This window comes from Haplochromis burtoni, unplaced genomic scaffold, assembly GCF_018398535.1.
Source record: "Haplochromis burtoni strain Fernald_Lab_line unplaced genomic scaffold, NCSU_Asbu1 Contig_546, whole genome shotgun sequence".
In the NCBI taxonomy this organism is placed as follows: domain Eukaryota; kingdom Metazoa; phylum Chordata; class Actinopteri; order Cichliformes; family Cichlidae; genus Haplochromis; species Haplochromis burtoni.
In genome coordinates, this window is record NW_024582907.1 from 218,407 (window position 1) to 246,112 (window position 27,706).

General features: G+C 41.1%; 1 protein-coding gene across 8 annotated transcripts in view; it reads right to left on the reverse strand.

Moving 5' to 3' along the window:
• tnk2b (tyrosine kinase, non-receptor, 2b) overlaps positions 1 to 27,706 on the reverse strand; it is a 44,706-nt gene that overhangs the window by 15,570 nt on the left and 1,430 nt on the right. For 3 of the 8 annotated variants that reach the window (XM_042214299.1, XM_005948924.3, XM_042214301.1), the window contains exons 1-3: positions 5,812 to 11,926; positions 2,424 to 2,601; positions 1,106 to 1,176 (exon numbers count right to left, since the gene is read on the reverse strand). In XM_042214299.1, the coding sequence (XP_042070233.1) occupies positions 1,106 to 1,176; positions 2,424 to 2,601; positions 5,812 to 5,874 (312 nt within the window). In that variant the 5' untranslated portion in view covers positions 5,875 to 11,926. The other 5 variants (XM_042214297.1, XM_042214296.1, XM_042214298.1 and 2 more) reach the window with 5 other exon arrangements.

Sequence of the window (27,706 nt, forward strand, 5' to 3'; positions counted from 1 at the left end):
CTCAAGCTGCATTCACAAAATGCTGTCTTATTAAATTCCCCTTAAAGAGACAGAGCTTTTTTTGCTTTAAGTTACTTCTTCACTTTCCTTTAATAAAAGACTCAAAGGGTAATTAAAAGACAAAAACTGCGAGGTATGTAATACACATGCTGACGCAAATACTCAAAGGAATTAACCATCGAGAAGGAATACTGAGGAGAAGCCGTCAGAGTTGTGTGGGTGCGCATGTGTTGGATGAGTGTAGCCGTGGTTCTCACAGGACGGTGTTTGCCATCTAAAATTACACCTGTCTGCTTCCGCCTCTGGCACTATCCTCAGATAGAGTAATCTGCTTCCTCAGCTGGCTGTGACAGGATGTGTGTGTGTGTGTGTGTGTGTGTGTGTGTGTGTGTGTGTGTGTGTGTGTGTGTCCAACTATCTTTATGAGAACTACTTTGAGTTTGGGAGCCTTACACTGAGGACATTTTGGAAAATGAGGTCTTTTTAGCTTGGTCCTTGCTTAAAAGGCCATTTTTATGGGCCAGCACTTAAGTTAGGATTAGGTTAGGCTAAGGCAGTTAAGATGGCATGGTTCAGTTTAGGATTAGGAACTAGGGAATGCAATGTCATTGAATGTCCTAGCAAAAATAGCCTTGTAAGTGTGTGTATGTTTATATCTGAATATGGACTCACTGGCCCTCCTCGTGTGTCCTCTGGAGAAAAATTACTCTTTATATAAAAAATAAAAAACTCTCCTATAATCATCACAGGTCTAAAAAAAAAAAATGTGCTAATTGAAAGGAAAGTTTCTCTTAGCGACACCTCACCACAATCACGAATGTTTGTGGTCGATTTAAAACCTCTGCACTACTAACAGGCAGTATTAAGTTAAAGGCTGCTTTTAAGCACATACGACTATGTTAACATCTTTCCCTCAGATTACAACGTACTGATGCCAGAATTCATTCAGGGGGTGCTGATCATATCTGCGCGGAGGGCGCAGGTTACTGTGGTCATGTATCCACACTGTTACACCCAGACGGATTCCACAGTGGCGACATCCTGCCAAATATACCGTGCACCATACCGAGTTCTGATGTGCGCTGTGCTCGTCTATGTCTGTCACCTTGCTCATCCAGGACTTGCGCTTGCACATGGCTTTCCTCCTTTTCACGGCCTCCCACAGCCTTCTCTGCCCTGCGGTCAAGAAGAAACAAAAAGAGGCAATAGGTCAGTGGCAAGGCATTCAAATGAGGACTGCAACTGCTCAAGGATCCATCAGGAGGAATCTGAGTGAAAGAAGGGTATACCATAATGAATTTCAACACATTTACCACAACAGGAAGAAAACCAAACACCCAGCTTTGATATGAAATGAGACAAAGAGCAAAAAGCAAAGGGAAGGAGGAAGAAGAAAAGATAATAAAGCCCCAGAGAGCAGTGAGCTGTGCAGTGGAGAGACATGTGAGGGAATATATGAGCATGCGAAGTGGGTGTAATTAGTCTTAAGCGGCTGTGAAGCACAGGCCCTGAGGGCTTCAGTAACTGGATTTAGAACAATTCTGCTGTGATCCACTTTATACACACCGCAGACAAAAGATCTGACAGTTTAATATCCACTCTCACTGTACCTAATTACAAATTGTGACTTTGTAATGACATTAAATGCATTAGTGATGCAGGATTTGTTCAAGCAACATCAAGGGTGAGCCAAATGACACAGTGCCATTACTGAACACAAGAGTCATACTTAAGGCTATGTATAGATGCATACAGAGAACAAAAGTAATCATAAATATAAAAATTGCTCATTAAGCTATGAAAGTGCTGCTTTATTAGGAAATAAAACACATGAGCAGAGAAGACAGTAAATGATGATTTTATGAAGTCGTAGTTTGGAATCAGAAATTCTGTGTCTTGCGCTCATTTCCAGTCTTGAAAGAGTTGATAAAAACAAGCCACTGAACAACAGCCATGCTTTCAGATATCTAGCTACACTAAACCACCGCTCTGAGCTAAAAGCTAATATCTACTTCTACGGTCTACAGCCTGGTAACAAAGGCAGTGCCAACATCAATATTTTAAGACTTATAATGTATATTAAATATATTCAGCATCTGAATTTAGCATGAAAGAGTTACAACATTTGCTAATTAGCACTAAAACTACAGGAAAAACTGAAGCTGATGGGGATGTAGTTCATTTTTAGATCACAAATTATGGACAAAGAGTACAGGAGATAAACCGTAGGATTTTTCCTTTGAATAAGGAACATTTATACTAAGTATCTAACACTGGAAGCCACTAGCAGGAATACAAATTTAAACACAAGAGAGACATGCCAAATGAACATCTGGATGAGCTTCTTTGGCACAACAACACTGCGGTTCTCTCATTCACTCACTGACAAAAACACACACATACACGCAGGTACTGTGTCTCACCGGGTCGACCCATGCCGATTTTCTCCAGGTCTTCATTCTTTACGTAGTCAAAGTGCGACAGCCGTGTGACGTTAAGGTCATCTCGGATCCGTAAGAAGTACTGCTGCAGCTGCACTTCCATCAGCAGTTCCAGCAACCATTCCGTCCCTTCCTCACATTGCATGCTGCTGCCCAGTTTCTGATAAAAATACAAAGACACACACAGAGTTAAGCCCATTCAATAGTCATTCAACACCTCTCCCAATGCATGCTCCAAAATCCGTAAAATACACTCAAAAAGGAAGTCAGCCATCAACAAACAGAGAAAGAAAGGAAACTGAGCTCGGAGCCAGCTCCCTCTTAACTAAATCATTAACAGCCTATTGCTTATAAAAATCAAGTCACAAACTCAAGATCAAGGGGGCTAAAGCGGCAAACATACTGTAGCATAAGCTACTTATCAAAGGATAAAAACAATGAAAACAGTCATTTTCACTGCAATTTGATGTCACTGTGGTGTCAACAAACCACTTAGTCTTCAATTAAGTTAAGCTCAAAACAAAGAAAGTTGTTTTTGGCTGACTTGCTGTAGACTGCTCAGACATGAATGTGCCAAAAAAAACAAAAAACAAGAAGAGCAATACAAGAAATATATTATGCAAAACTGATGTCCAAACGTCCAAAAACCAGACGTGGCCCCGAAACGGTTTCACCGCAATTCCTCACAACACCGAGTCAGCCCATCAATCTTTAACGTAAAAACAAAAAACATCCATTTAACGTAACCAGAAACCTAAACCTAGATGGGCTTCTTCACAAGGCTATCGTCTCAAACTGATGCAAGTTCAATTCAAGACAGTAAACAGCTTTGCTGGAGAACAGCTACACCTGCTCAGAACTTTAAGGAAGTAAACTTGTAAACCAAGCTTAACAACACATGGAAAAGAGAAACATTCCTAATCCGCACATAAAGGCAGACAAAACTTTACGATGGGTGCTCTGGCTGAAGGGGTCACTCCACTGATCAGTATTTAGACTCGGCGAATGAGGAACTTCCTGTGCTGGCAAAGGCGAGGTTACGAGGTCCAGAGAACAGTGTCACAAAGGTCACTGCTTCCTTGCTCGCTGCCATTTAAACTTCCTGAGGGACTTGCTTAGAGGCCATTTCCTATTACATTTACAAGTAGCGGTAAAAACACACCACACACACACACACACACACACACACACACACCACACACACACACACACACACACACACACCACACACACACACACCAACACACACAGACACACCACAGCTGCCATAAAATAAAGCCCGTATGTGACCAATCGCTAAATCTATCCCTAAATCTACTATGTCTTTTCAGAAATAGCTGTTCTGTATTTTACAGGAATTTTAGATGTGAGGTCTGACTGAGGTCAACTTACTCAGTCCCCAATGGTTATGGCAGATGTTTGTATCCTGATACAGATTCATTCCTATAACCATAAAAATGGGTCAGCTGTCTTTTTGAAATCACAGGAGTCCTCTTATTTTGGTAAAAAAGTCCCACTGTCAGAACATTCTTTGAAGCTATCTTTGAAATCCTCCTGTTTGTTGAAAACAAGAAGTAAAACGGTACACTGGTAAGCCAGGAAACATTCTCGCGTGATCCGGTGACAGTAGTGCCTGTGGTTTTAGGATTAACTAGAGCTGCTGTCATTTGAATCCATCTCCATATTTTGCATTTTGCTACATCATGCCTGACTCTTATCCTGAGAAAGACGATCCAACGGCCCTTTTGGCTGGTCCACTGCGGGTTAAGCTGTGCCAGTGGCAGACATGCTATTAAGAGTTTGACGCAAAAGTTTTCCCAAACAAGAAACAAATGATTTTTCATTTTCATTTAATCCTTTCATTTTTCCATGAAAACAAGCCCAACTCATCCTTTACAATCTTCCCCAGCAGCAGTCACCACTGAAGAAAGAATGCTATTTCTCTGGACGGTGCCAAAGACGCAAGTCAGCTTTCTCTTGGGCCTCATTTCATGGCAGTGTCATTTGAGGCACGAGGGGTCAAAATCAAGGAGATGAAGCGCTTCTACTTCTTGGCCCACTAGCAAACAAATTATTAACCCATTAAGGCATGTTGGGTTTGTTTTTTCCTGAGACACGTTCATAGAAATAAGCTTTGATACAATTAATTTAGGTGGTTAAGAAAGAGCTTTATACAGGGTGTATCAAAAAGAAACATCTGACTTTAAAGTGCTTTAAATCCGCAGCTGTTTACTGGTAACAGTCCAAACACGTACTGGTAGAAAGCGAGGATTTAAAAGATTCATGTGGTTGTTGGGACGAGTTATCGTATTGATGTGTGCCATGTATCTGGTTGGGGACACACTGAGCACGTGTAAACGATGCAAGTATTGTATGTAAAACTTTACATGCAAGCGTCTATGCCCATTACTTTGAAACATATAGCCTTTTGAATTAAGGCGATTCTTTTTGATACACCATGAATCTTCACCAGCTGAGATCATCAAATTATACGTTCTCCGAACAAAACAGTGTCCTTCCTTTATTTAGTTTATGTAAAACGTCATCAGGGGCTTAACTTCTCCTAAAGTAGGAAGTAGAAAATGTACATTTTGAAGATGTGAGGTTAAACTTGAAAGAAATGCTGCATCCCAACTGTTAGAAATGACTTCCGTTAAGACTCTGAAGAATCCAACCAGGGCTAGAAATCCAGAACTAACTAGTGATCTATATACTTTCCTTCATTTCACCATATTTTAAAGAAGCATCATGAAATGCTGACAGATTAAGAAGCTAAGCCTGTTTGCACTAAACTGTCCAAGCTTAGCGTTTACTTCAAAAAAATATTGAAAACGACCAAACAGGGAGGAAAACAAAGAGAAATAAATGAGGGATGCAGGAATTTAGATGCAGAGAAACAACATGGTGTCATTGCTGAGAAATGCTTTTGGCCTGAACGAATTCCTTAAGGTGGTGCTGATATTCACACAGGCGCATGTACACGTACACACACACACACACACACAGACACACAACACACACACACACACACACACACACACACACACACACACACACACAACACACACAAACACATCCACCAGCACACGCAGAAATGCATATCTGTGTTAAATCGGTTCTGCTCTCACATCCTGCTGCAATAACAACCATCCCTGGGGAGAGCCTCAGACCAGCTGGAGAGTCCACACACACACACACACGCAGAGTTACAGACAACTGACCTCCACCATACCATATTCATGATTCATGTATTCTAACAACTAATTAAACCACATGACTCTGACTATAGTTACAAGCATCCATGTCATGCTAAAGAAGATATCCCCTCAATGGAATATGGAGAGTAGACAATCCAGCAGAGCAGACTTACTCGATATACGTGAAAGCGTGCCAGGAAGGGGAATGTCTTTTTCAGCTTGTCAAAGCGTCGCATCCTGAATTCCTTCGTCTGGGATGAATGTAGGTGCAAATAAAGTGCATACACGTTTAAATGGCCCGTGGTTGTTGCTTGTCCTTTAAATCATTACCAGAGCCACAGCACCCTTGGTTTGAGTCTCTGAGGGAATTCTAAGAAGCGCACACAGTTTTTGGATCCGGACCCAAACCTATGAACCCGAGAAGGGGAAGAAAAACTTCCTGAAACCCTGCACGCAAATCTACAGCATTCCATGGCGGGGTCAATCCTCCTCTAAGCCCCTTCTACTGCTTCAGCTCCCCACAAGAAGTCAAAGAGGCATTTATGTAGCACTTGAGAATGCAGAAGAGAGCTCAAACTGGCTTGTAATATTAGGAAAGAAGGCTGGAGAGCGAATGGAAGCTGCTGCTTCTAGCAGAGAAAGCCTCCCAGCTCTGCCCTCTGCCCAAGTCCAGCCATGTGCCCTCCTCAGACAGCAATGAGCCAGTCATCCAAACTTGCAGAACTTCACAAATAAGTCACTCCTTCTTCCTCCCTTCCTTTCACTGCCTCTGTCTCTCTCTCTCCCCGTCTCGCTCTCTCTGCTTTGCCTGTGCATATACTGTCTGTTTGCTTTTCGATCCCTCCATCGCGCATGGGACTAAAAATAGGAGCGTCTTCTGCCCGATTCAATCCCCTCGGCAGCATAAACAGACGAGCCAGAGTCGGCGTCTCCGGCTCCACTTTTTAGGCTTTAAAAACATGCATGTCTGCCAGCGGGGGGAGGGAGGGGGGCCAGTCTGCATTTGTTTACAGGTAGCATATGTGCTTGAGCTTCATGTTGACTGCTTATAATTCTCACTTCTGCATCAGCCAAATTTTCTCTACCCCTTTATCCTGCCCCCTCCTGCAACTCCACTCCTCACCCTATCTGTCCTGACCCCCGAACCCCCCACCCACCCTCCTCCTGCCGTCCGTGCAGTGCAGAGCAGAGCGTGGTGCAGAGGACAGAGGCTTCATGGTATTCAGCCCGGAGGAGCATTTGATCCAGGGCCAAAGGGTCACATTCAACTGCAGGAGGGGGAGCTTGTTTCCTGTGATGCAACCTCCCAAAGAGACACACACACACACACACACACACGCTCTTCCAGCTTCTCCCTCTGTTGCCTTGCAGAATTTCCCAACCTGCTTAGTGTAATATTTTCTCAACTGAAATGTATTGTTGAATGGCAATCATTATCTCTATGATTTACGAGTAGATTTTCCTACTATATATTTTTTCAAGTTTCATTTTAAATCTATTTGTTATGATCTTTAATCACTTATAACCAGCGCATTGTGTAAGAGTATCTGCTTAACAAACCCAGAAGCATACTCGAAGCACCAATCATTAACCACCAGGATCATTCGGACAATGAAATAGTGTATGAATAATTTCTGAGGTATGAACCACACGATGTGCAAAACAGGTTTACAGATATCTGTTAGTGGATGACTAATAGTTTACAGTAATAGTGAAGAAAAAACCCACATGATTATAATTATGATTACATAAGACCTGCTCAGGTCACTTAACCGCGGTAAACTCGCACACTCCTTTTCTGTCACTGTGACGTCTTTTTTGCGCTGACTAAAACGCCTGCCATCTCCCTTCTCCTCCCTATCCTTCACTCTTTCATTAATCCCTTCTCTTTCACTCCCATGCCTCCTTCTGTCCCTCTTCTTTATCCCTGAGGATCTGGCCAAACTCTTGCATTTTCTTCTTTATTTGGTGCTGCCTTTTATTTCCTGCCTCTAATCCTCTAAAAATGTTATCTCTCTTCCACTACGCTGACTATAAACAAACCCGTAGTGGCTGTTTTTCAGACCAGTGGTGGCAATAAGCCACATCTGCCTCCGTGGGCAGATATTATTAAACTTTTGCCTTTCTGATTTCACCACTCCTCCTCCCCCTTCTTTCGCTCGCTGTGCTGTTTTTCATAAGTCTACCCCATCAATCCACACTTTGACTTAGCTGTTCCCTTTTCACTAGATTTAGTTTTTTATAACGCTCCCTCTGTCTCACTCTCTCTTCCATTTACTTCCACACACTTCTGCTTTGAATTAGGAAGTTTTGTGTTTACTAGTCTAAGGGTGGACAGAAGGCGAGCAGGCAGAGGTGTTATGGGATGGAAATAAAAACTACAAATGGTGTTTGATCATGAAGTATTGGAGTTTAATCAGAGACGGGAAAACAGGCCTTTGTCAGAGGCGGGTGATGCTGTGCAGCGTGAGTTTGCATACCAATTTATTTGTGTAGTTTGTGTACTTTAATCAGCTGTCTAAATGACAGACTTTATTTGAATGTTTTGATTTATAAAAATTATTATTTTTAACTGTAATGTGTAAGTGAACAAATTGTCTCACTTTAGAGTGACGTTATAATAGAAGATTCAACGAAGTCAGCCAGGCAAAGGCAGGCGGCCATACTGTCATCAACACAGGGAACAGTGTGCTAGCTGATGATATCCACATTGGAGTTTCTTTACTGTGCCCCTTGCCCACATGGAGAGGGATCCGAATGACATCAGCCAAAACTTTAAGAGAACATGGCCTACTGTATCCTGCTGGAAATTCGGATGTAGCGTGATGTGTAATTAAATAAATCCACAAGGCCCTCACACAGGTGGAAAGTCGCAGCTCATGGTCATCACCTTAACACAAGCCGACTAAGGATACCAAACTTTTTATATAAGTAGAACAGCCTAAAAATCCCAATGCCTTCCGTTTGGATTTCTTAGTTTACAGAGTCTCTATTGCTTTTGTTTGACAGCATTGCATTAAAGTATATTATAGTTACTATATGAGTCAAGCATCCAGAATCATAAGGATCACGTAGACCAATTAATATCATAACTACCTCCCTAAACTATTTAGATTTTTGCATCAGCCGTATTTTAATAGATGCCAATATAGAAATTGTCACAGTAAAGTTAGCTTCAGTGATATGATAAATAAGGAAGTAATGTTTGCTTTGGAGCACTTATGTAACTCACAAGACTGTGAAACAGATGCTATGAAATAGCCCACATTCCTGAAAATCAGCAGCAGGACAAAAAAGGACATTACTAACATAACTGGATTTTTACAAAATGTTGTCCATTAATTCATCAAAAGAAACAACACTGAACAATTATCAGTTGTCAGTGTGTGTGTGTGTGTGTGTGTGTGTGTTGGATTGATTAATCAACATGATTCAACAGTAATGAAGGTGAAAAAAGCAATAGCTTTAAACCACTTCAAACAGAACTCATTATTAATTACCTTTTTTATTTAGTTAAAGAAATTTTAAAAAACAAATAAAGAGATAGTCTGGGATAAAAAGAAGAGGAAATATGGCAACACCAGTGTGGCAGTTTAGTGAAACGGGAAGCTGTGTGTGTGATAATGCAGCGTTTGTGTAGAGTACCATCAAATATCCAATTTCATCTGATGTTTTGTTAGAAATCAGTGGAAGGAATGTGCCAGAGAGTCGTCAGCTGCCCCCTGACTAAGGAGATTAGAGCAATATGATTAACATAAGTCAATATGTATTGTTGCCATATGAACACTAGGGGGCACCAAATCTTAATATGAGGGGTTTTCATTGCTCTGTGTGTGACAAGCATTTGTTTTTCCACTCTAAAAAGACTTTGGGATTACACAGGTCACTCAAACTTTTATCAGTTGCCATTCTGGTTATGTGGGGCCAGTTTATGACCAGTGGCAACAAAATCCAACTAAAGTCCTCAGAGAAAAACAGCCCATTTTACCATGCCTCGAGGTGTCTTGACAACTAGTGGCTGGTGATTAAGACAAAAAATTATTATCAATTTTTTTTATTGCTTGATAATTAGGATTCAAATGCTGAAAGTGAAGAAAATTTTGAGTCAAAATTGTAAATATCTTGAAATTTCAAGTTAACAAACTGAAATCTCAGTTTGGATGAAAACTATGGTCATTTTTTAAATCAGAACCAGATAGCATTTAAAACCAGGGCTCTATCTGGCATTACCGTGTAGTTACAGTAAGTCACAATATGACTGTAGTGATGGCATTTGTGTCAAACAATATCAATATTTAGTGACTTAAACATGTGATATTTTGATATATTGGCCAGTAATTTTTTCCTTCATAAAAACAAAACAAACAGATTTCCATAACACCTATTTTGTGTAGTTGCTTACTCATTTACACTGCTCAGATCAACTGGTTGGTTGGGCATCCATACATGCGTGGTGCCATAGTGAAGTTGCAGAGTGCCCTCTGGTGAACAAGCTATGCAACATCAACACTCATCAGATGGTTTTTCTCCCATCTCTTCTTTATCTTTTTTAATTTTCATTCATCAGTTGATATAAAAGCAGTTGCTGATAGTTTAGTAAACACCTAATTTCAGTTGCTAATTGGTCGATTTTCTTGATTTTTTTTTTTTTTCAGTTTTCACTGTCTGTTTGGTTTGACTGAGGTTTGGTTTACGCCCTAGTTTGGGTCAAAATACACCACTGTGCAATGTTCATGGTAATAAAGCTAAAGTAGAAAGCTAAAGTAAGCTAAATAAACTTTTACATGCAGTCTTTTTCTACACAAGTTCTACATATATCACATCACAATAACCTGATCACCTGTGGTGACGACCCTGGAGGAAGCTAAATGTGACCCGTTTATCAAGATCAATGAAATTTATTCAATTAGATAAAACTGTTTGGATTTTTTTTTACAGATTTACTGCAACTAGCTTTACATTAAGACTGCTGTCTGACCTCGCACGCATGCACAAAGTAGTCTGACTGAGTGGCTTTACAAAAGGACACTAATACTATAAAGCCCAAGTTAAATGTTTGACCGTGAAGATTACATTATCATGACCAGACATCAGATTAGGACCTTTCTAGCTAATAAGATTATGAAGAACAAAATGCTGTGAGCTCTATTATGTTACAGTACTGAAACACACATGCACATACACGCACACACACATTCTCGTGTTGATATCTTAGTGAGGACATCTAGTTGATGTCCTCATAATGTTTCTCTAGCTGCTTACCCTAACCATCAAAAATGTTTGCCTAACACTAGCCTCCATCCAACCATAACCTAATTGTAACTCTGACACTAAAACTACATTTTGAGTCTTAATAATGCCATCAAACTTGTGAGGACAGGCACTTTAGTGCTGACTAGTGGCTGTTGGTCCCCACACAGATGTCTAAACAGGTATATACACACACACACACACACTTCTAGATTCTGTAATATGATGCTCACTGTATACAGGAAGGCATGCAAAGGCATGCACACCGACTAGATTCATCCTGAGGCACTATGTTGGGAATTAAGTTTGCTTACTGGGCACCAGTGTATTTCTAAACTAAGTTCCAACATTTTGGTAACAAAACATCAAACTGCGTTTTGGGTGCCGGGTGCCAAAAATGCAGAGTGAAGAAGAAGGAGTAGTAGAACTACATTAATCACTTTAGAAACTGTGCTAGAACAATATCTACACAAACACACAAAAACCTCTGACAGAGGACAGCATGCACAGACATACAGAGATCCATCATTCCTAATGTCACAGATAGCAACTATCTCCCACGGTCTGGCTTTTACGTTTTCCTTAAATCCCTTTACCGTCCACAGGAACTCATTACTCACAAAGCCAGGAGGGGAGAGGCGGTATGAGGCTGTGAGCGTTAATGTGCCCATGAACAGATTATGAGAAAGATGAGAGCTCTGGATGCCAGTGGCCTGCTTCCAGGTCATCACTTCCAGTTTTCAGGAACATATGTGCTGTGTTTTGTCAACAAATGTTGTTTTGGTAGCTTGACCTAATATGCATAATGCCAGACTGTAAAAAACAACCCCCACAAAACAATGAAATACACCCGTACTGAGCAATCCTTTCTTTGATCCCTTAAAGCAGGTTAAGAGGGAGAAGGAGGAGCCATTAAAATAAATATCAAATATCATGAATAAAATGATTGAACTCAAAATCTATCACAGCAGGTAGCTCAATCAAAAGAAATTACTTATTACATTCATATTATTCCAAACACAGTGGATGCCCAGCCATACTCACGGCCGACACAAATTCATCATTTTCAGATAAGGCTTGCCCGCTAATCCCTTCATCCTCCACAGGGGGAAAAACATCCATAAGATATCTGTGTGGAGAATAAAATGGTCACTCTAATAACACAATAAGTATTTTCCATACACCTACATTTTCCGTACATCTACCCTTAAGTGTTTTTCACTCAGTTTCAGAATAAGATGAGGCAGCTGCAGGCTGTGGCGCTGAAAGCTAACCCTAGAAAAACCGCTGTACTCAGCACAAAGCTGCAGCTGTGGAAGGAGACTGATCTGATTCAGCCCCAAACAGAGCACAACAGCTGCAGCGTCCATCGGTTCAACTCTGCTCAACTAGCACACAGATCCTCAACACACACAGGACAGTATCACATTTAAACTGCTGCACAGATCTACATATTCATTTATCTTCTCCCTATATTTGCTTATCAACAGCAGGTCCCGGAGGGCTGAAACCCAGTACATGTCAGGGAAGACCAGCGCAGGGCATTGCTTGAAGTAGCAGCGGTAGTGAGTCAAATTTGAACCCAATTCCATTTAAACACAAGTCATCATAAAATGTTTAAACAAACATAATAAGTAAATTAGTAAAAAATAAATAAATAAATAATAACATCCATTTTGAAAAAGTTCAAATTGTAATTCTCACCATACTGAAATCAGGCAATTTTTTATTTTATTTTATTTTTTTTTTTACATATTTTCAGTTTGTGTTTAGTTTTTTGTTTAAATTTAGATTTTTTGTTTTTAAATTTTGAATTAATTTCTTTTTTTCTTGTTTCATTTTTACATTTAATGGTAGAAATTACACATTTCAGTTAAGCTTTCATTAGTTTTTGATATTTATTTTGTTTACTTTGTTACAGGATAACTTTAAGAAGTTTAGGATACACATTACAGTAAAAATTGTATAAAAAGAAATACAAAAAGAAACATTGTGCAGGCAGCTTACATATCACAATTTCAAATATTTGACCAAATGAACAAAGACTTAACATTTCCCGTGTGTTTTAGACCTAAGTTTAGACTGAAGAGCAGAGGCGATCGTGCCTTTGCCTCAGCTGCACCCAATCTCCCTGCTTCTATTCGTGCCTCGGACTCTGTCCAATCCTTTAAATCAAGATTGAAAGCATACTTATTTAACCTGGCTTTCCTGACCAGTTAATACCCTTTTTAAACTTTTTATCAAATGTATTATTTTATTATTAATTTTACTGCTGTTTTTATCTTCTTAGTAGATATTTTTGTATTCACGATCTGACCTTCCTCCTGTATTGAGGTTTGATACCCATTTTACTTAACTCTTAAGGTCTATTAGTGCCTCCATTCTGTCTGTGCTAGTGCCTGATCTGTACTTATGTTGTTTCTCCGTATTACTGTGAAGCACTTTGGCGTGCCTTCAGGTTTTTAAATGTGCTATATAAATAAAACTGTATTTTTTTGTTTATTTATTATTATTCACAATACGTTTCAAGTCCAATTTTTACCTTTATTGTACTTTCATCTGTTTTTTCAAAATTAGTTTTAGTTACCAGTAATAACTGCTTTAGCCACATTTTAATCACATTGAAAATACAGTAAAGACCAAACTATCAACACTGTATATTTCACACCAGTTTTTTCTTGCTTCTTTAAGCCAACTCCTAATTTTAAATAATCTATTCCAGCCTAAACATGACAGCAACACACACCCCTGACATGTAATGCCCTTGCAGACTGTTGAAACTATTCAGTTTACAACATCTCTACAAAAAAGGGTAAAACGGTGAATTACCGACCTGGTGAACTTATTTATCTAGCTCTGAGTTCAGTGATTCTACACATTTTCTTCTGATGTTGAAAACATTAAAAAAAGGCAACAGAGATGTTTCACAATGGTTTGATGTGGAAATTAAATGGCCAGCCTAAAAGCCAAAAAAAAAAAAAAAAGAGTCGGGCCTTCACAGTATTTCTGAAATAGTGTGTGTGTGTTTGTGTGCGGCTTTGCAGAATAGGTGGGAGGGTATAAATGTCATAGTTTGCCTCTCACCAACCTCATTCTGCAGCACTTCATCAGTGACCTCATGGCTCTGCATGCAATAACTCGGCCTCGTGTGTGGGCGAGAAGTGCCGTGTGTTGTGCGTGGGTACGTGGTGGCTGAGCAGGGCGCTACTGACATACATGGGTAAAAGAGCTAGTACTATCTGACAGATGAATGAGCACTTTGGGAGATCTCTGAAGTGGAGTTATGTTCGCACAATCCAACCAGACTTTTTTCCCCTCAGTAGACGTATGTCTTGCCACAGGTGTTACTAAGAACAATGGCCGTTGTAATATTGTGTTTCAGCAAGCCGGGATAGTGTGACAATGAACACGCAATGCCACTGAAACTAAAGTAAACTTAGTGGCATCCAGTAGTTACACCTGTCTTTGTTTACCCCTTATGCTCTGACGTGTCAAAGAGTCTGTTTGGGGGAAGGAAAAAAAAGCTTATAAATTTTCCACATTATTTAACACTAAAAATGATGGACCACCTTGATCACCTGATCAGGTGCTGCTAATCCATCAGTACGCAAACTGACACGAAGGGAAAAAGGATGCTGAAATGTCAGGAAACCCGGCCCGACACTGACTGAGGAGTGAAAGCCATGTCACAGGAAAACAGCTTTGTACATTCACCAAAGTGTTTTGGACATGACACGGCCAGTGTGACACTGAACAAGACAAGATAAATGCTCACAATGGCAATGATTTGAAATACAGAGACACCTACGAAAGCATAAATCATCATTTCATTTCCGTTTGACAGGTTCATACTGCTGGCTGAAATTAGTCCATTACCTACTATTACCTACTACTGTAAAATAAAGGGAACTGCACAGGTCTACCTCTTCATCATCGCTAGGCAGCCTTTGGTAATCCGACTCTGTTGTCTCCTGCAGTCTCTGGTATTCTGCCGTCTCCCCCATGGTGGAGTTCTGAGACCCAGCCGGTACCTGTTCGGGTGCTACGTGTCCTCAAATAGCTGCTGCTCCAGCCCAGTGAGCAACCCACACACTCAGTTGGTCAGTCAGCTTGCTTCGACATCCATGCAGGAAGACAAGTGCGATATTCTGGGCGTCGTTCACGGAGCGGCGTTGCATTATTCCGCAACGCCTGGCACAATACGTCTTATTACTCTGCTAACTCTGCTGTCACTCCTGCATCCAGTAATACCACCTTCATTGTCTTCATCGTTTAGGTTGAGTCAGCATTCGTTTAAAATGGCCGGACAATGAGTTCTTCATTTTCACACCTTTGTGACAGGAACTGACTAGTCTCTGAAAACAAAGCTGCTAATCCTCATGGAAACAGTTTTCAGAAGAACTCAATTCAGTTCGCGCAGGCAGGAGTAGTTCCGCTTTTGAGAAGATATACAGAATGCAATCCTCTTGAACGGTCTGTCCTTTTCATATGTCAGCAGCATTAAGAAGCTTCTGGGGTGTGAAAATGATCATTCAGAAGTCATTCAGCGAGGATTATTGTCCCTCAGACAATGAAATTCCAGCCTGGGTCCTTGGAGCTGCTGCAGTCAAGAGGTGGGAGTGATAGGAGGATGAAGCCAAGGTGTGGCACAGAAGGTGAAAAGTCTAACAGGCTCCGCTTGTATCCTCGCATCAGCTTCTAACCTCAATCTCTCTCTTGTGCTCAGTTGTGCTCATCTCTGCTGTCACTGCCTGCCTCTCTCTCTCTCTCTCTGACTCTTGTTCACCCTTCCTTAATGCTGACGCATGCTCCTCATATCCAGCGACGGCTCTCTCCGTTTCCATTTCCATGCCCCAGGCACTACCATGACCAGCTTACCTCCTCTTACTCATCGGCAGTGAAAAAAAAAAATCACAGCAAGCAGTGGCAGCGGTCGTCCGGGTGACGTCTTTTATTTTTCACCTGAATTAGCTCCTTCCTTCTTTGTGTGGTTTTTTTATTCATTCCAGCGGCTCGGCTCTAACGATGCTGACTGAAGTCTGGGAGCATTTTGGACTCTGCTTTGTCCTAAATGGACTTCCTGATTGCTCGGTCGATGCCTAATCCCTCGCCTGTTGTTATTGTTTTCCCCCCCTCCTCTCCTTTCGAGCCCTAACCCTCTAACCCGCTTTCCACAAGCTTCCACTTTTTTTTCCCCCACTCGATGATTTGGCGAGTGGTCGCCTCTTCTATTACCGTGGCAACATCAACCCATCCCACCTCCTCCCCGCTCCCGTGTCCTGTAGCCATGGTGATCCACTCAGCTGTGGTCCTGATAAAAGCAGCCAATGAGAATAAGTCAAGCCAACAGGAAAGGGAGGGGGAGGAGAGTGTCAGGCAAGAGGTGGAGAGGCGGAGGGAGCCCTAATGAGGAGAGTTAATCTTCCCTCTGAGAGGGAGAAAAACATGGCCATGCTGCTTTGTCTGTGTTTGTGTGTGTAAAGCTCTCCAGTATAGAGGACATCCAAGCCATCTGGACCTTGCTGTGTGGACATCTGGGTGAAGAGGAAAATAGAATAAAAGAACAACGCATGTGCGTCTGCGTACGCACACACGACACTTCCCCATCGCTCCAACTGATGCCATTGAGGAAAAAAAAAAAATCTTTAAAGCACTCTGGGACAGCACAGAGTATTTGTTTACGCATGCATGATCTCCTCCTCCCCTCAGTCCATGTCACTCTTTATTCCTTCCACTTTCATATCCTTAACACTCGCCCCTCTTTTGTTTTGCCTCCTCTCGCTCTCTTCTCCATCTCCACTCCAGTCCTGCTGATGTCCTTAGGCCAGTTATTTACGGCCCACTGCACAACATTCATTTTTTGCTCTCATTCCTCCACCTCTTCCTCTTTTCTGTGATCTGGTCCTCCGGAAGCAGACTTCTGCAAATTTGAGAGGCACGCAACACAACACAGCAGTGGAACAAAAGTAGCAAGACTGCGTAATTAAAGTTAAAAAATTATTATTTTGGTCAATATTGACGTCACCATGACGTCACCACTTTTTAAAGTTAGAATTTGTCAATTTTCTTTTATTTTCTTGTTTCTCGCTCAAAATCGAAATCCAAAATGTCGTGGTTTACCTTACTTGCATTAGAAAAAAAAATTGCAGAATAAACCTTTTATCTCGATTATGTCATTTCCATTATTGCTGGAAGAGTAGAGCTGAATATAAAATCAATTATCAGCCGTGATATGCGTACGCCTCCAAAGAAACACATGGTTTGCGCATAATTATTTCTGCAAATGTAAGTGATACGATTTGGATGCACACATTCATAATACACAGTTACACACACTGTAGGTCAGCGATTCTGCATTTACTATAAATCAGGTCCTCAGACACCTACTGTGTCCAGGTTTTTAGTGTATTTATAGGGCAGTAATATCAACTCATACTCTAGCAGTACATGCTGACCTCTCCTCTTTTACCCCTGCTATGGATTCGGGTTTTATTATTCCATCCCTCTTACAGCTCAATCTTAAATGAAACCTCTTTATATGAATTTACTTTTTTAGTGGAGTAAAAAATCTCAAGAGCTTTCAACCTTAATGGACAACAACATTTTTTAAAAATAGTCATAACGGGTGGGATTTCACAGTGTTGCATTGCCTATGATCTTAACAACATTCTGCACGTATTTGAGAACTGAGGTTACCAGCTGCTGTAGTTTTGAAAGTCAGGATTTTAACTGCTTAGCAGTTCAGAGCCTGGGAATTGGTCTGGAATGGATGGAGGTTAATTCAGCATCCAGATGCCAACTCCTGCAATACATGCGGGTGTGTTTGTTTTCCTAAAGTAAGGAAAGTCTGCCCTGAAAGAAAGATGTATGGCAGCACAGGCTTCTCTAAAACTGTGCTTCAATGGTGTTTTCATAGAAGTTAAACTAAGCAACGCAGTAGCCACTGATTAATACCCACTCTGGGTATTGGATTTTCAAACTGTGGGTTGATAACAAGCAGGCATCCATAGTTTCCACAAGAAACTCAGACTGCAGGTACCATTTAGTTATGAATGTGATTTTTTTAAGCATGTTTTACTTTGATACACATTTTTCTAAAATTCCTAAACAATTTTTCCATGCAGACTTTCACAGAGCGCTGAAGCGCACATTTTGAAATGGGGTCATACAGCGAGCCCTCCATCAGTGTATTTCTCTCTTTAAAGTGTCTAATGATACATTTGTCCATTCAGTTTCTAACTTTCTTGAATCATGTCAAACGTGTAGGCATACAGAACGAAATGAAAAAACCCGTACAGTGCAGTATAAACAACACAGCACTGCTGAGTAACAGCAGATACCTTTCCTGTTCATCTGAAATGTTTAACTGCATAAACTGTCCAAAGTAAGAGGCAGTGAAAGAAAAGTTGAGCCGCAGGAGAGACGAGAAAACAGAAGGGATCTGCGGTGAATTGAGGCCATGATAAATGAAGCGGTGCTGAGCTGCGGTGTTATGCCGGGTCACTGCTGCCCACCAGCTGCCCCCTGATGAAGTTAACACACTCAGTTATAGGCTGCTCCACAGACTGATAAGAGTGAAGGGCAACGGTGAAGGACGCTGTGAAAATATTTTTCCGCACCAACCTGAATTTTAAAAAAATCGGTTTGTAGCCGATGATAAGCACCCGTCAACCTTAAAAGTAGAGCTTTTGTTTTGCAGGAAAAGATTGCATTTTTTCTGGACATGTGGATAATATAAAGTGCATTGCTCATTCACCAGCATCATCAGAATACACTCATCTTGTGTGTGTGTGTGTGTGTGTGTGTGTGTGTGTGTGTGTGTGTGTGTGTGTGTGTGTGTGTGTGCGCGCGTCAAGGGGGACAGAGCTGAGCCTGTTAAAACATGTAAACGCCTTCTCTGTTCCCGTGATGGAGAGCACAGCAGACAAGCTGTGGGTGTAATGATAAAGTGTTCCCAGCCCAAGCATCACAGCCTGTTTAAACCTACCTTTAAGAGACTGTTAAGCATCCTGAAAGACTAAAAGGACTGCAAATCCTGGGTCCCTCCTCTCTTTATGACTGTTGGTAGGTAGGCTTGAGGCTCTGGGGGCAACACTAAGCTTTTCAACAGGAGCTGGATGAAATCCCCGATGTCTACTCCCGATTGTGGGGCTTGTATGGTGGAAACATAATCAGGGTAGTAACTGACAGTATAGCTCTGGTGCACTGTATGAGTGTGTGAGTAATATAGTGGAAAGTATTACATTTCTTTTGAATTTGTATTATATTATTTGCATGAACAGATGTCCAATGATAGTACCTATCCAAGTCATAGATAAGCTAATCTGCAGAATAGTTTCTGAATTAGTTACAGATTCTAAAAAGAACGACAGGTCATCAGCTATCAAAACCAAATGTATGGCTTCAGTGTGTCTGCATCTTATCATTAAAAAAAAGTCCATGTGACTCATAAAACCACTTTTACTGTCAGACTAAGATTTCCCAATTATCTGGCAGCCTTCACCTGAAAGGAAACTTTTCATTAGGGGAAAAAATAAAGAATGACTTACACTGTGTCGAGGAATTAAAGCTTGAAATCTTCACTCTAACAAAACAAAACAGACTTGTCTCTAAAAGTTTAATCTCCTTTATGTATCTACCTGCGGTTCAATGAAAGGGATACCTCTACTTCTACCTCTGTCTCAGCCTATTGCTAGCATCCTCCTCAGCTTGTCCTCCTTCACTACAACAACAGCTTCTCTCTGTGATCTTCCTCTTTCCCTTCTGTCTGGCAGCTCATTCTTCAACATATTTAAATGTTCACACCATCTTGGTTTGGATGACCCCAGGTATTTAAACTGACCTGCCTTCACCACCTCTGCTGCTTCCATCTTCACCTTCCCATCCACCTCACTCTCATTCACACACACATGTATTCTATCTTGCTTCTATTAACTTTCATTCCTCTTCTCACCATTGCATAACTCCACCTCTCCAGGCTCTCTTTTACTTCAGCCCATCACCATCGCAAACAAGAAGGTGCCCAGAGCTCATTCCTGATGTAATCGCACCCCCACCTTCAACTCATCCGTCACATCTACTGCACACCTCACCACTGTCTCGCTGTTCACACGTTCTGCACCAGTTTCACATACTTTCTCTGCCACTCTTGACTTCCTCTTTCAATAACACAGTTGCTTTTTCTACGACAGTGCAGCGCCTTCACATTATCTCTCTTTTTGTCTTTTCAGAATCACCGGCAAACAGCTCAGACAAAACATGACGCCTTATTTCTATTCCTCACGATTAATTAACTGCCAGTTCTTGCCGGTTAAAAACAACCAATGCAAGACAAATAATGAATGATCACATGCAGCAAAAATAAATTAATTAATTAAAAAAATTAAAAGAACACAGGCTAACAAGATCTTCTTTGCTGGCTTAGTTCCCTAATATCAGTATATTTTTCTACCAACAGACCTATTGTCTGTCAAATGGTCAGTGTGATTTCTATTCTCCACAATAAAACACTGAGTCCTGACAAAGAAGGCTTTTACCTGTAAAGGAATACTAATATTCTAATAATGAAGTACCATTTCAAACTTAATTCTATAGACATGCAACGTGGGTTAGTGTTACATTGTATTTGAATTTCCCAGAGGAACCCACCCGAGGGATTAATAAAGTTCTATCTAATCTAATTACAGACCTGTTTCTTCTTAAGGTCCCAGATAAATTCTGCTTACAGCTAATTTGGGATCCCAGCAGTAAGAAGCACCCATGTAAGAAGACATTTCTCCGTACAGTAAATGGCAGCGACGTCCACCCACCCACAACTTCTCATCAGAGACCAAATCTTTTCCCCTTAAGGGATGACTTCAGCTCACTGACTGTGAAAACCACTGTAAATCCTATGGTATGATTCACTACTCCACGATACTAAAGAAGAACTTTGACCACTTCCCCTGCCAGTGGCGGACTCCCTCAGACATCGGTGCGTTGGTGGTTCTTTGTGTCGGGGATGGGCGTCCGGGTACACACCGGCTCACTCCTTGGCGGCCGCTTATCGGGGCCTGGAGCCTGGGGCTCGCTCGGGCCACTTCGGAGGTGGGGTGCCCCCGGCCTCTCGGCCTGGGGCTCGGTCACTCAGGCACAGCTGGCTGCCGGCGGAGCTCACGGGCGCGTCACTGCAACTCCCCCTGGCTTCTGCTCCGCGGCTGCTGAGTGAGCCCTCATCTGGGACTCTCCTCAGCTCTTACTGGGACAGTGGCGCGGCTGCCCCTCTGTTGGTCTTCCTTGGTCTCTTGTGTTCTGGGGGCCTCTGGATGTCTGGAGTTTTGATCTCCTCCATACCTGCTTCATCCCTGGAGGACGGGGCTGTGGCCCCCCACACTCCCTAGCAGATCGTTACATGGAGAAACCTTTGGAATGCAAGCATGCTGATCCACACAGGTATGCACACAGGTGTACACACGGGTTTCACAGACGCGGACTACAGCTTTCTTGGCTGCTGCCTCAAAGCACATTGTGCGCTGTCTATCTTGCGTGCTGCACAATATCGTTTATTATTTAGTATCTACTGATATCTACTGCTAGCTAGTTTATTGTGATGGTGCTTTTTTTTATTATGTTGCTCTTTGTTGTTTGCTTTCTCTTCTGTTTTTTTTCTCCATACAGGTGACCAGGTGTTTTTTTTTGTTTGTTTGTTTTTTTTTTCTTTCTTCCCCCCCTTCTCACCGTCTCTTCTCCCCTTTGGTTTTCTTTCTCTCCCTCTCTTTCTTTCATTCTTTCTCCCTGTCCTATCCCCCAGTCATGTCTGTCCCGTTTGTAGCAACTGAAAATAAAATAAATTCATAATTATAATAAAGGTCAATCAAATGGACCAATATGGCAAGGCCATGATGATCCACTTGGTAAAATAAATCCGCTTGGCATCTTTCTTGGCCTTAAGACAACAATTCTGATGGCTAAAGATCCAAACGGGACACAAAAAAAAAAAAAAAGAAGAACTTTGACTGCTGGCTCTGCTGCTGCAATGCTGAGTTCACTGCTGCTTGGAAAATGTTGATTCAGCAAGGAGAGAGGAAGCTGATGAAGCTATGGCCTGGGGTGCCGACAGTGGATATGTGGCACAGTGGCTCCGTTAGCATTTTTATTGTTTTATAGTACAATCTTTACCTGTAACACTGGTTTAGATCCCCCTGGTTATTAGGGGTGGGAAAAAAAAGAACTTTGAAAGCATAATTTGCTAAATTGCAACACATGTTATCACAATACTCAGCATATTGCAAAATATTAAAAACTGCAACAATATCATATTGTCAGTGAAGTGTCGTGATAACATCATATTATGGTGCGTCTAGTGATTCCCACCTGTTTTCTCCCATCTATGAACAAAAGCATCTCTTCTCTCTCAGTAAGCCGTCACCACCGGCCTCTAACTTGAGTTTCGAGCAGTAACAGTCTAAAAGTGGAAACTTAATGAAAATGGTGTTCTTGAAATATGGCCTGTCCCATGGCCTTGACCCAGCAAACTCACTGTTAGGATCAATCGCAGCTGGGCACTGATTCAAGCCCTTTAATGATTTCCATTCACTCACAATATTTCATAGCTGTCATGAGAAATATTATCCTCAACAAATCCTTTCTAATCACCCCTTTCGTAGAAAGATTTCCATTTCACATGGATCACGGGCGAGCAGGCACGCTCAGTAAATCCACTGCGGACAGAGGTGTGTGCATGTGTGTGTGTGGGAGAGCGATGAGGAGACAAAGACTGAACGTGTGTGTGTGAGAGTGTGACTGAGACTAAGAGACAGATAGACCTCCGAGCTTTATAATCCTCAGCTCTCATGTTGTCTTTCTAGGAAGTGTTAAAGGGGCACACGAGTGCGCGTGGTGTTTGCTTTCCACTGTCCCATCAGCCCAAACAGCTGGGATTTAAGAGGGTCATTTAAAACGTGCAGAACAACACTGAAGGCCAGATAAACCATGTGCATCCTGTTCTCTACTTCATGCATACTTCTGACCAGGCATACACACATGTTTAGAGTAACTCAAGCTGATAAGGATGCTAGGTTAGGACGATAAATACAGTAAGTTGTGATAGAATTTAACATGAAGCAAATACATATTGCTTTCACAGAGCCTCCAATTCTTTTGAAAAAACAAAGATAATTTTTACTCCCACAAACACACATGTTATATTTTGCCTTGTGAACATTTGACATGGTACTGAAACTCATAACTTTAACCTCCTTCAATAGTTGTTCCCCTTCCTCTTTTCCCCCTAATTCCATGTCGCGTGTCTTAGTTTCACATTGGGTAAATCTGAGCTTCCTCTTCCTCTTCACTGCTGTTTTTCAAAAATAATGTTACTACCAATATTACAATCAGCATTTTTAATCAAATAAAAACGCTGCTGCAAATAATCATTTAAGGAAACGTCTATAACATATTCACAACTTAAGATCAGAATTCAGGTTTGTGAATGTAAGTAAAAATTCATGATGACTGAGATTTAGCTGTAAATCTTCATGGGTGTGACTGGGACACACAAAAATAAAAAGGAAATAAAAAGGAGGACAGGATCAGAGGGAGCAGAGAATGGGTCGAGGTTCTCGGGTCTCACTTAATCTGCATGTGCGCATTTGTGCCAAGGTCATAGGTGAGGAAGTATGCATACCACCAGAGGCTAAAGCGCTCAGTGCCATCTGGATGCCTGGCCATACATCATGCCAGGGGCTTTGACAGTGTGTGTGTGTGTGTGTGTGTGTGTGTGTGTGTGTGTGTGTGTGTGTGTGTCATTGAAATGACACCAAACATACCAGCTCATTCACAGCCTCAGCTCACATGCCAGACAAGCCGTTCACAGAATGCAGATCCTAAGTTTTAGTTAAAGCTGAGCCGTAACGTTAGACAACATGGAAGATGATTAAATCAATCTTTCTGTTACGGAAACTACAGTACAAAGTACAGAGTTTCAAAATTTACTGCTTCATTGAATGCACTTGACACACTGTAACAATTATCCTTGGCTAATAATTAAGTGACAATTTATTATTACTTAATCCATTTGTTTTTGTTTTCATGAAAACGTGATCGTTTCCAATAAACAAAGGTATTAAATGTATTTAATTTATGCATTTTATGGTCAGCAGTTCAGAAGAATTAATAAATTCTCACTTAATGAGAGCCTGAAGTCAACAAATGTCATCTTAAAAGAAAAACATTTAATTAGCTGCATATCCACTGACTATCCATCTATCAATTCTTTAATAAATGTCCTACAACATTTAAAAATCCATTAATCCAAACTAAATGTCCTCTTTTTAAGCACGACATGCTGGCGCTGACGTCACTTTTCTACTTCTAACGTGTAACAAAGTGCTTGGATGAAGCCGTTCGGTTAACTGAAACCATACGTCTGCTTATCATTTCTTCCTCAGGCCACAGGGGGGCAGTGTGAGACAGTGACGGAAGTCACTCTCAAAGCATTTTTGTTTAATTTGAGTTGTTGTACCTGAAAGTTCTTCTTTTAAAGACAGTGTGAGGAAGAAAAACAATACTGACATGACTTAATTCATATTTAGTCATCCATATATTTCAAATGCTGCTTAAGTACAGACAAAACTCACTAACATTAACACAGTGTGCTCACGTGTGCGTGTCAGAAATACATACAATAAAAATTATATATACAGTTTTCATCGAGATGATGATTTTCGGGATATTTCTGACGACAGCAAAGACAATAACTAAACTACAGCAGTAGAAACAACAATAGATGACAGACTATTGCTCAAACTCAGATGTTAATCATTCTTAGCAATGTCTGTCTGCAGCTGTGAAGGATGCAATGTCTTCTATTTTTAGAAAAACAAAACCTCCCAGCCTAGAATGGATGTCATGCTTATCCTTTAAGTTGGTAAAGATCACAGGTAAAATACCAGCTTAATGATTTCAACCGATACACTCACCAAGGCCTCACAAACAAGCTCACACTAAGGACTGCAACATTACCACAACATTACACCTCTAACATTAAAATAAATATATAAAGATTTTTTACAAAATATCAAAAGTTTCAAACTGTCATCTCTGTAAAAATACTTAACAAGACATATTTAAGCAGTGTGAGATGTAGGCTTTGTCAAGGACCTGTCAGAAGAATTGCATCATCATGTGCAATGAGTGTGGGTGTGTGTGGTCAATATGTAAGCTACTCTTCCAGTCCCTCTGATCAGGAGAGTGAAAGATAAGGAACACAACACACTCTATACACTGCAGCCATGTGTGCGTTTCTGTGTGTGACGACAATGTGAATTCTTCAGTTCGTATTATCACATGCATACTAAACTATGTATGCCTCAGTTGAAACTACAAACCCAGTAACAGAAAAGTTTGGATCCTGTGTAAAATGTAAATAAAACCTAAATAAAAACTTGCAAATCTCATAAACTCATATTTTATTCCACGCAGAACATGTCAAATGTTTAAAACTTAAAAAATTTACTATCACTTTGAATTTGATGGCAGCATCACGTTCCAACTTTTTTGAGACAGGGCCATGTTTACCCCTGTGTAGCATCCTGTCTTCTTTTACCAGGAGTCTGTAAACCGAGGAGACCATCTGCTGGACTTTTGGGAGACGAACGTTTCCCATTCTTGTCTGCTCAACAGTCCTGTGTCTTCTTTGTCATATTTTAGATGATAATATTTTTTTTGATTTTCTTTTAAATGTTTCCATTTGGTGAAAGCTCTTGGCTGCACTTCGGCACCCAGACTCTTCTACCAGCTGCAGTATACGAGGGTCGGGATTGTCTTGCTGAAACATGCGAGACCTTCCTCGCAAAATACATCGATTGGATGGGAGCTTTGTTGTTTTAAAACCTGTATATAGCTTTCAATACTGATGGTGTCTTCCCAGATTTTCAAGCTGCCAGTTCAATGGGCACTGATTCACCTCCAAACCATCATATCCATGTTCCACAGACAGTGATTCCTGTAAGTCATCCTGAGTCCCTGCAGTGATTTCCACAACTAAATCGTGCCCTTTTTTAATGCAGTGTTTTATTAAAAAATCTCCATATTCTCTGAATTTCTTTGTGACATCATGTACTGTAGATGATGAGATATTCAAAGTCTTCATAATTTCTTGTTGAGGAACTTTATTATGAAAATGTTCTACAATTTCACGTTTTGGTGGGTTTTTTCAGATTTTCCTTTGCTCATATTTACATAAGAGAAACTCCAAACATGCTATTTATACCCAATCATGTTACTGCTTTATTCACAAATAAACTAATTAGTTCTAAAATGTTCTTTTGTTTCTTTTTAGTACCAATTCCTTTTCCAGCTTTTTGGAGACCTGTTGCTGCCGTCAAATTAAAAACACTCAAAATCTTCTTAAAAAGGTACATTTTTTATGTTCTATTGTGAAATTTGGACTTGAGATTTACAAATGATTGCAGTTTGCTTTTATTTACATTTTACACATCATCCAAATATTTTTGAAATTGGGGTTGTAGGTTTTTCCACAGTCGTGCATACACTGTTAAAATGCTAAAATACACATGACCACAGATTCAAATAAACATATGTGAAAGCCCACAGTTCCTGCTGTGAGCATAGCCAACCACTAACTGAGGACAACCAATCAGAAGAAAGATGGCTTCAAGGGAGCAGAAACGGCTTGTCTCAGACGGTGGATGAACAGAGGGGCTGGTGGACAGCGTGGCAACCCTTGCACTGATGCTAGTGCATAAACTCCTGATCAATGGACCAAACAAAAGAAACTGGCAATGCTAAAACTTTCCTTCCTTGTTACTTTCCATTGGCAGGATGTAAAAGGTTATATGATATGCAACAAGCCACCAGTTAGTCACTCCATAAACATTTCTAAGCTATTATCCTATAGAAGTCGACTTCTTGGTTCCTGGATGTCCTGAAACTTCAGTGATTAATCCTGTCACAGGTATGAAGAAGACGAATCAAATGAAGATGCAGGTCAGCACCCTGACGTTTATCTTTTAGAGACTGATTTCAGATTATAAGAGGCTCAAGTCTTCTACCCCAGAGCTGTGCGACTGTGTTACCAGTGTCACAAGGTGATCTATTACAGGGACACTTAGTCAGGAAACCCGACGCACTGACAACAGGCCGGACATACAATACACCAGGAAGTCACAGACAGCACGCCAGTCCTCAGGGGGTCTGGTAATGTAATATTTGTAGATCAGGAGAAGAGAAGGGATTATTAAAAGAGTGAATGGTGAAAGGAAAAGGAAAAGCCAGAGGAGGAATGAAACCAACAGCAGGTCATGTGACAACTCGCCTGCAGGTAGTTGGACTGAGAAGTGGAGCGGGGGTGGGAGTGTATGGAGTGCCAGCCGGATGTAAGTTCATGGTTAGAATAACACTGTCTCACACCCACACGCGCACACACTTTGACTCCCAGAGGCTCCCTTTCCTCCAAGTTCTCCTCTGTCAGTCTGGGCCCCAAAAGGCCCTTCAAGCATTCAGAGACACTCCACAAAAAGCACACTCACTGATCACTGCTACTATTCTGGGAGCTTCCGCTTTACCTCTCTGCTCCAAAATAGAGCAGAATATCCATTTCTAGACGTCCACATGCTTACTCCGTCTCTGTCCACGTCTCCTTGTCCTTCAGTTGAGTTTGTTAATCAAATCAGGGCCACAGAATCACTTTTTTGTCAGGAACTATAGGATACTTTCTTAAGAGCATCACAAGCTATCTCTCCTCCATCTCTCATTCTCTTTAAACAGATATGGGATCAAAAACCTCATTAACTTCAGGCCTCTTTGTTGTTCCATTAG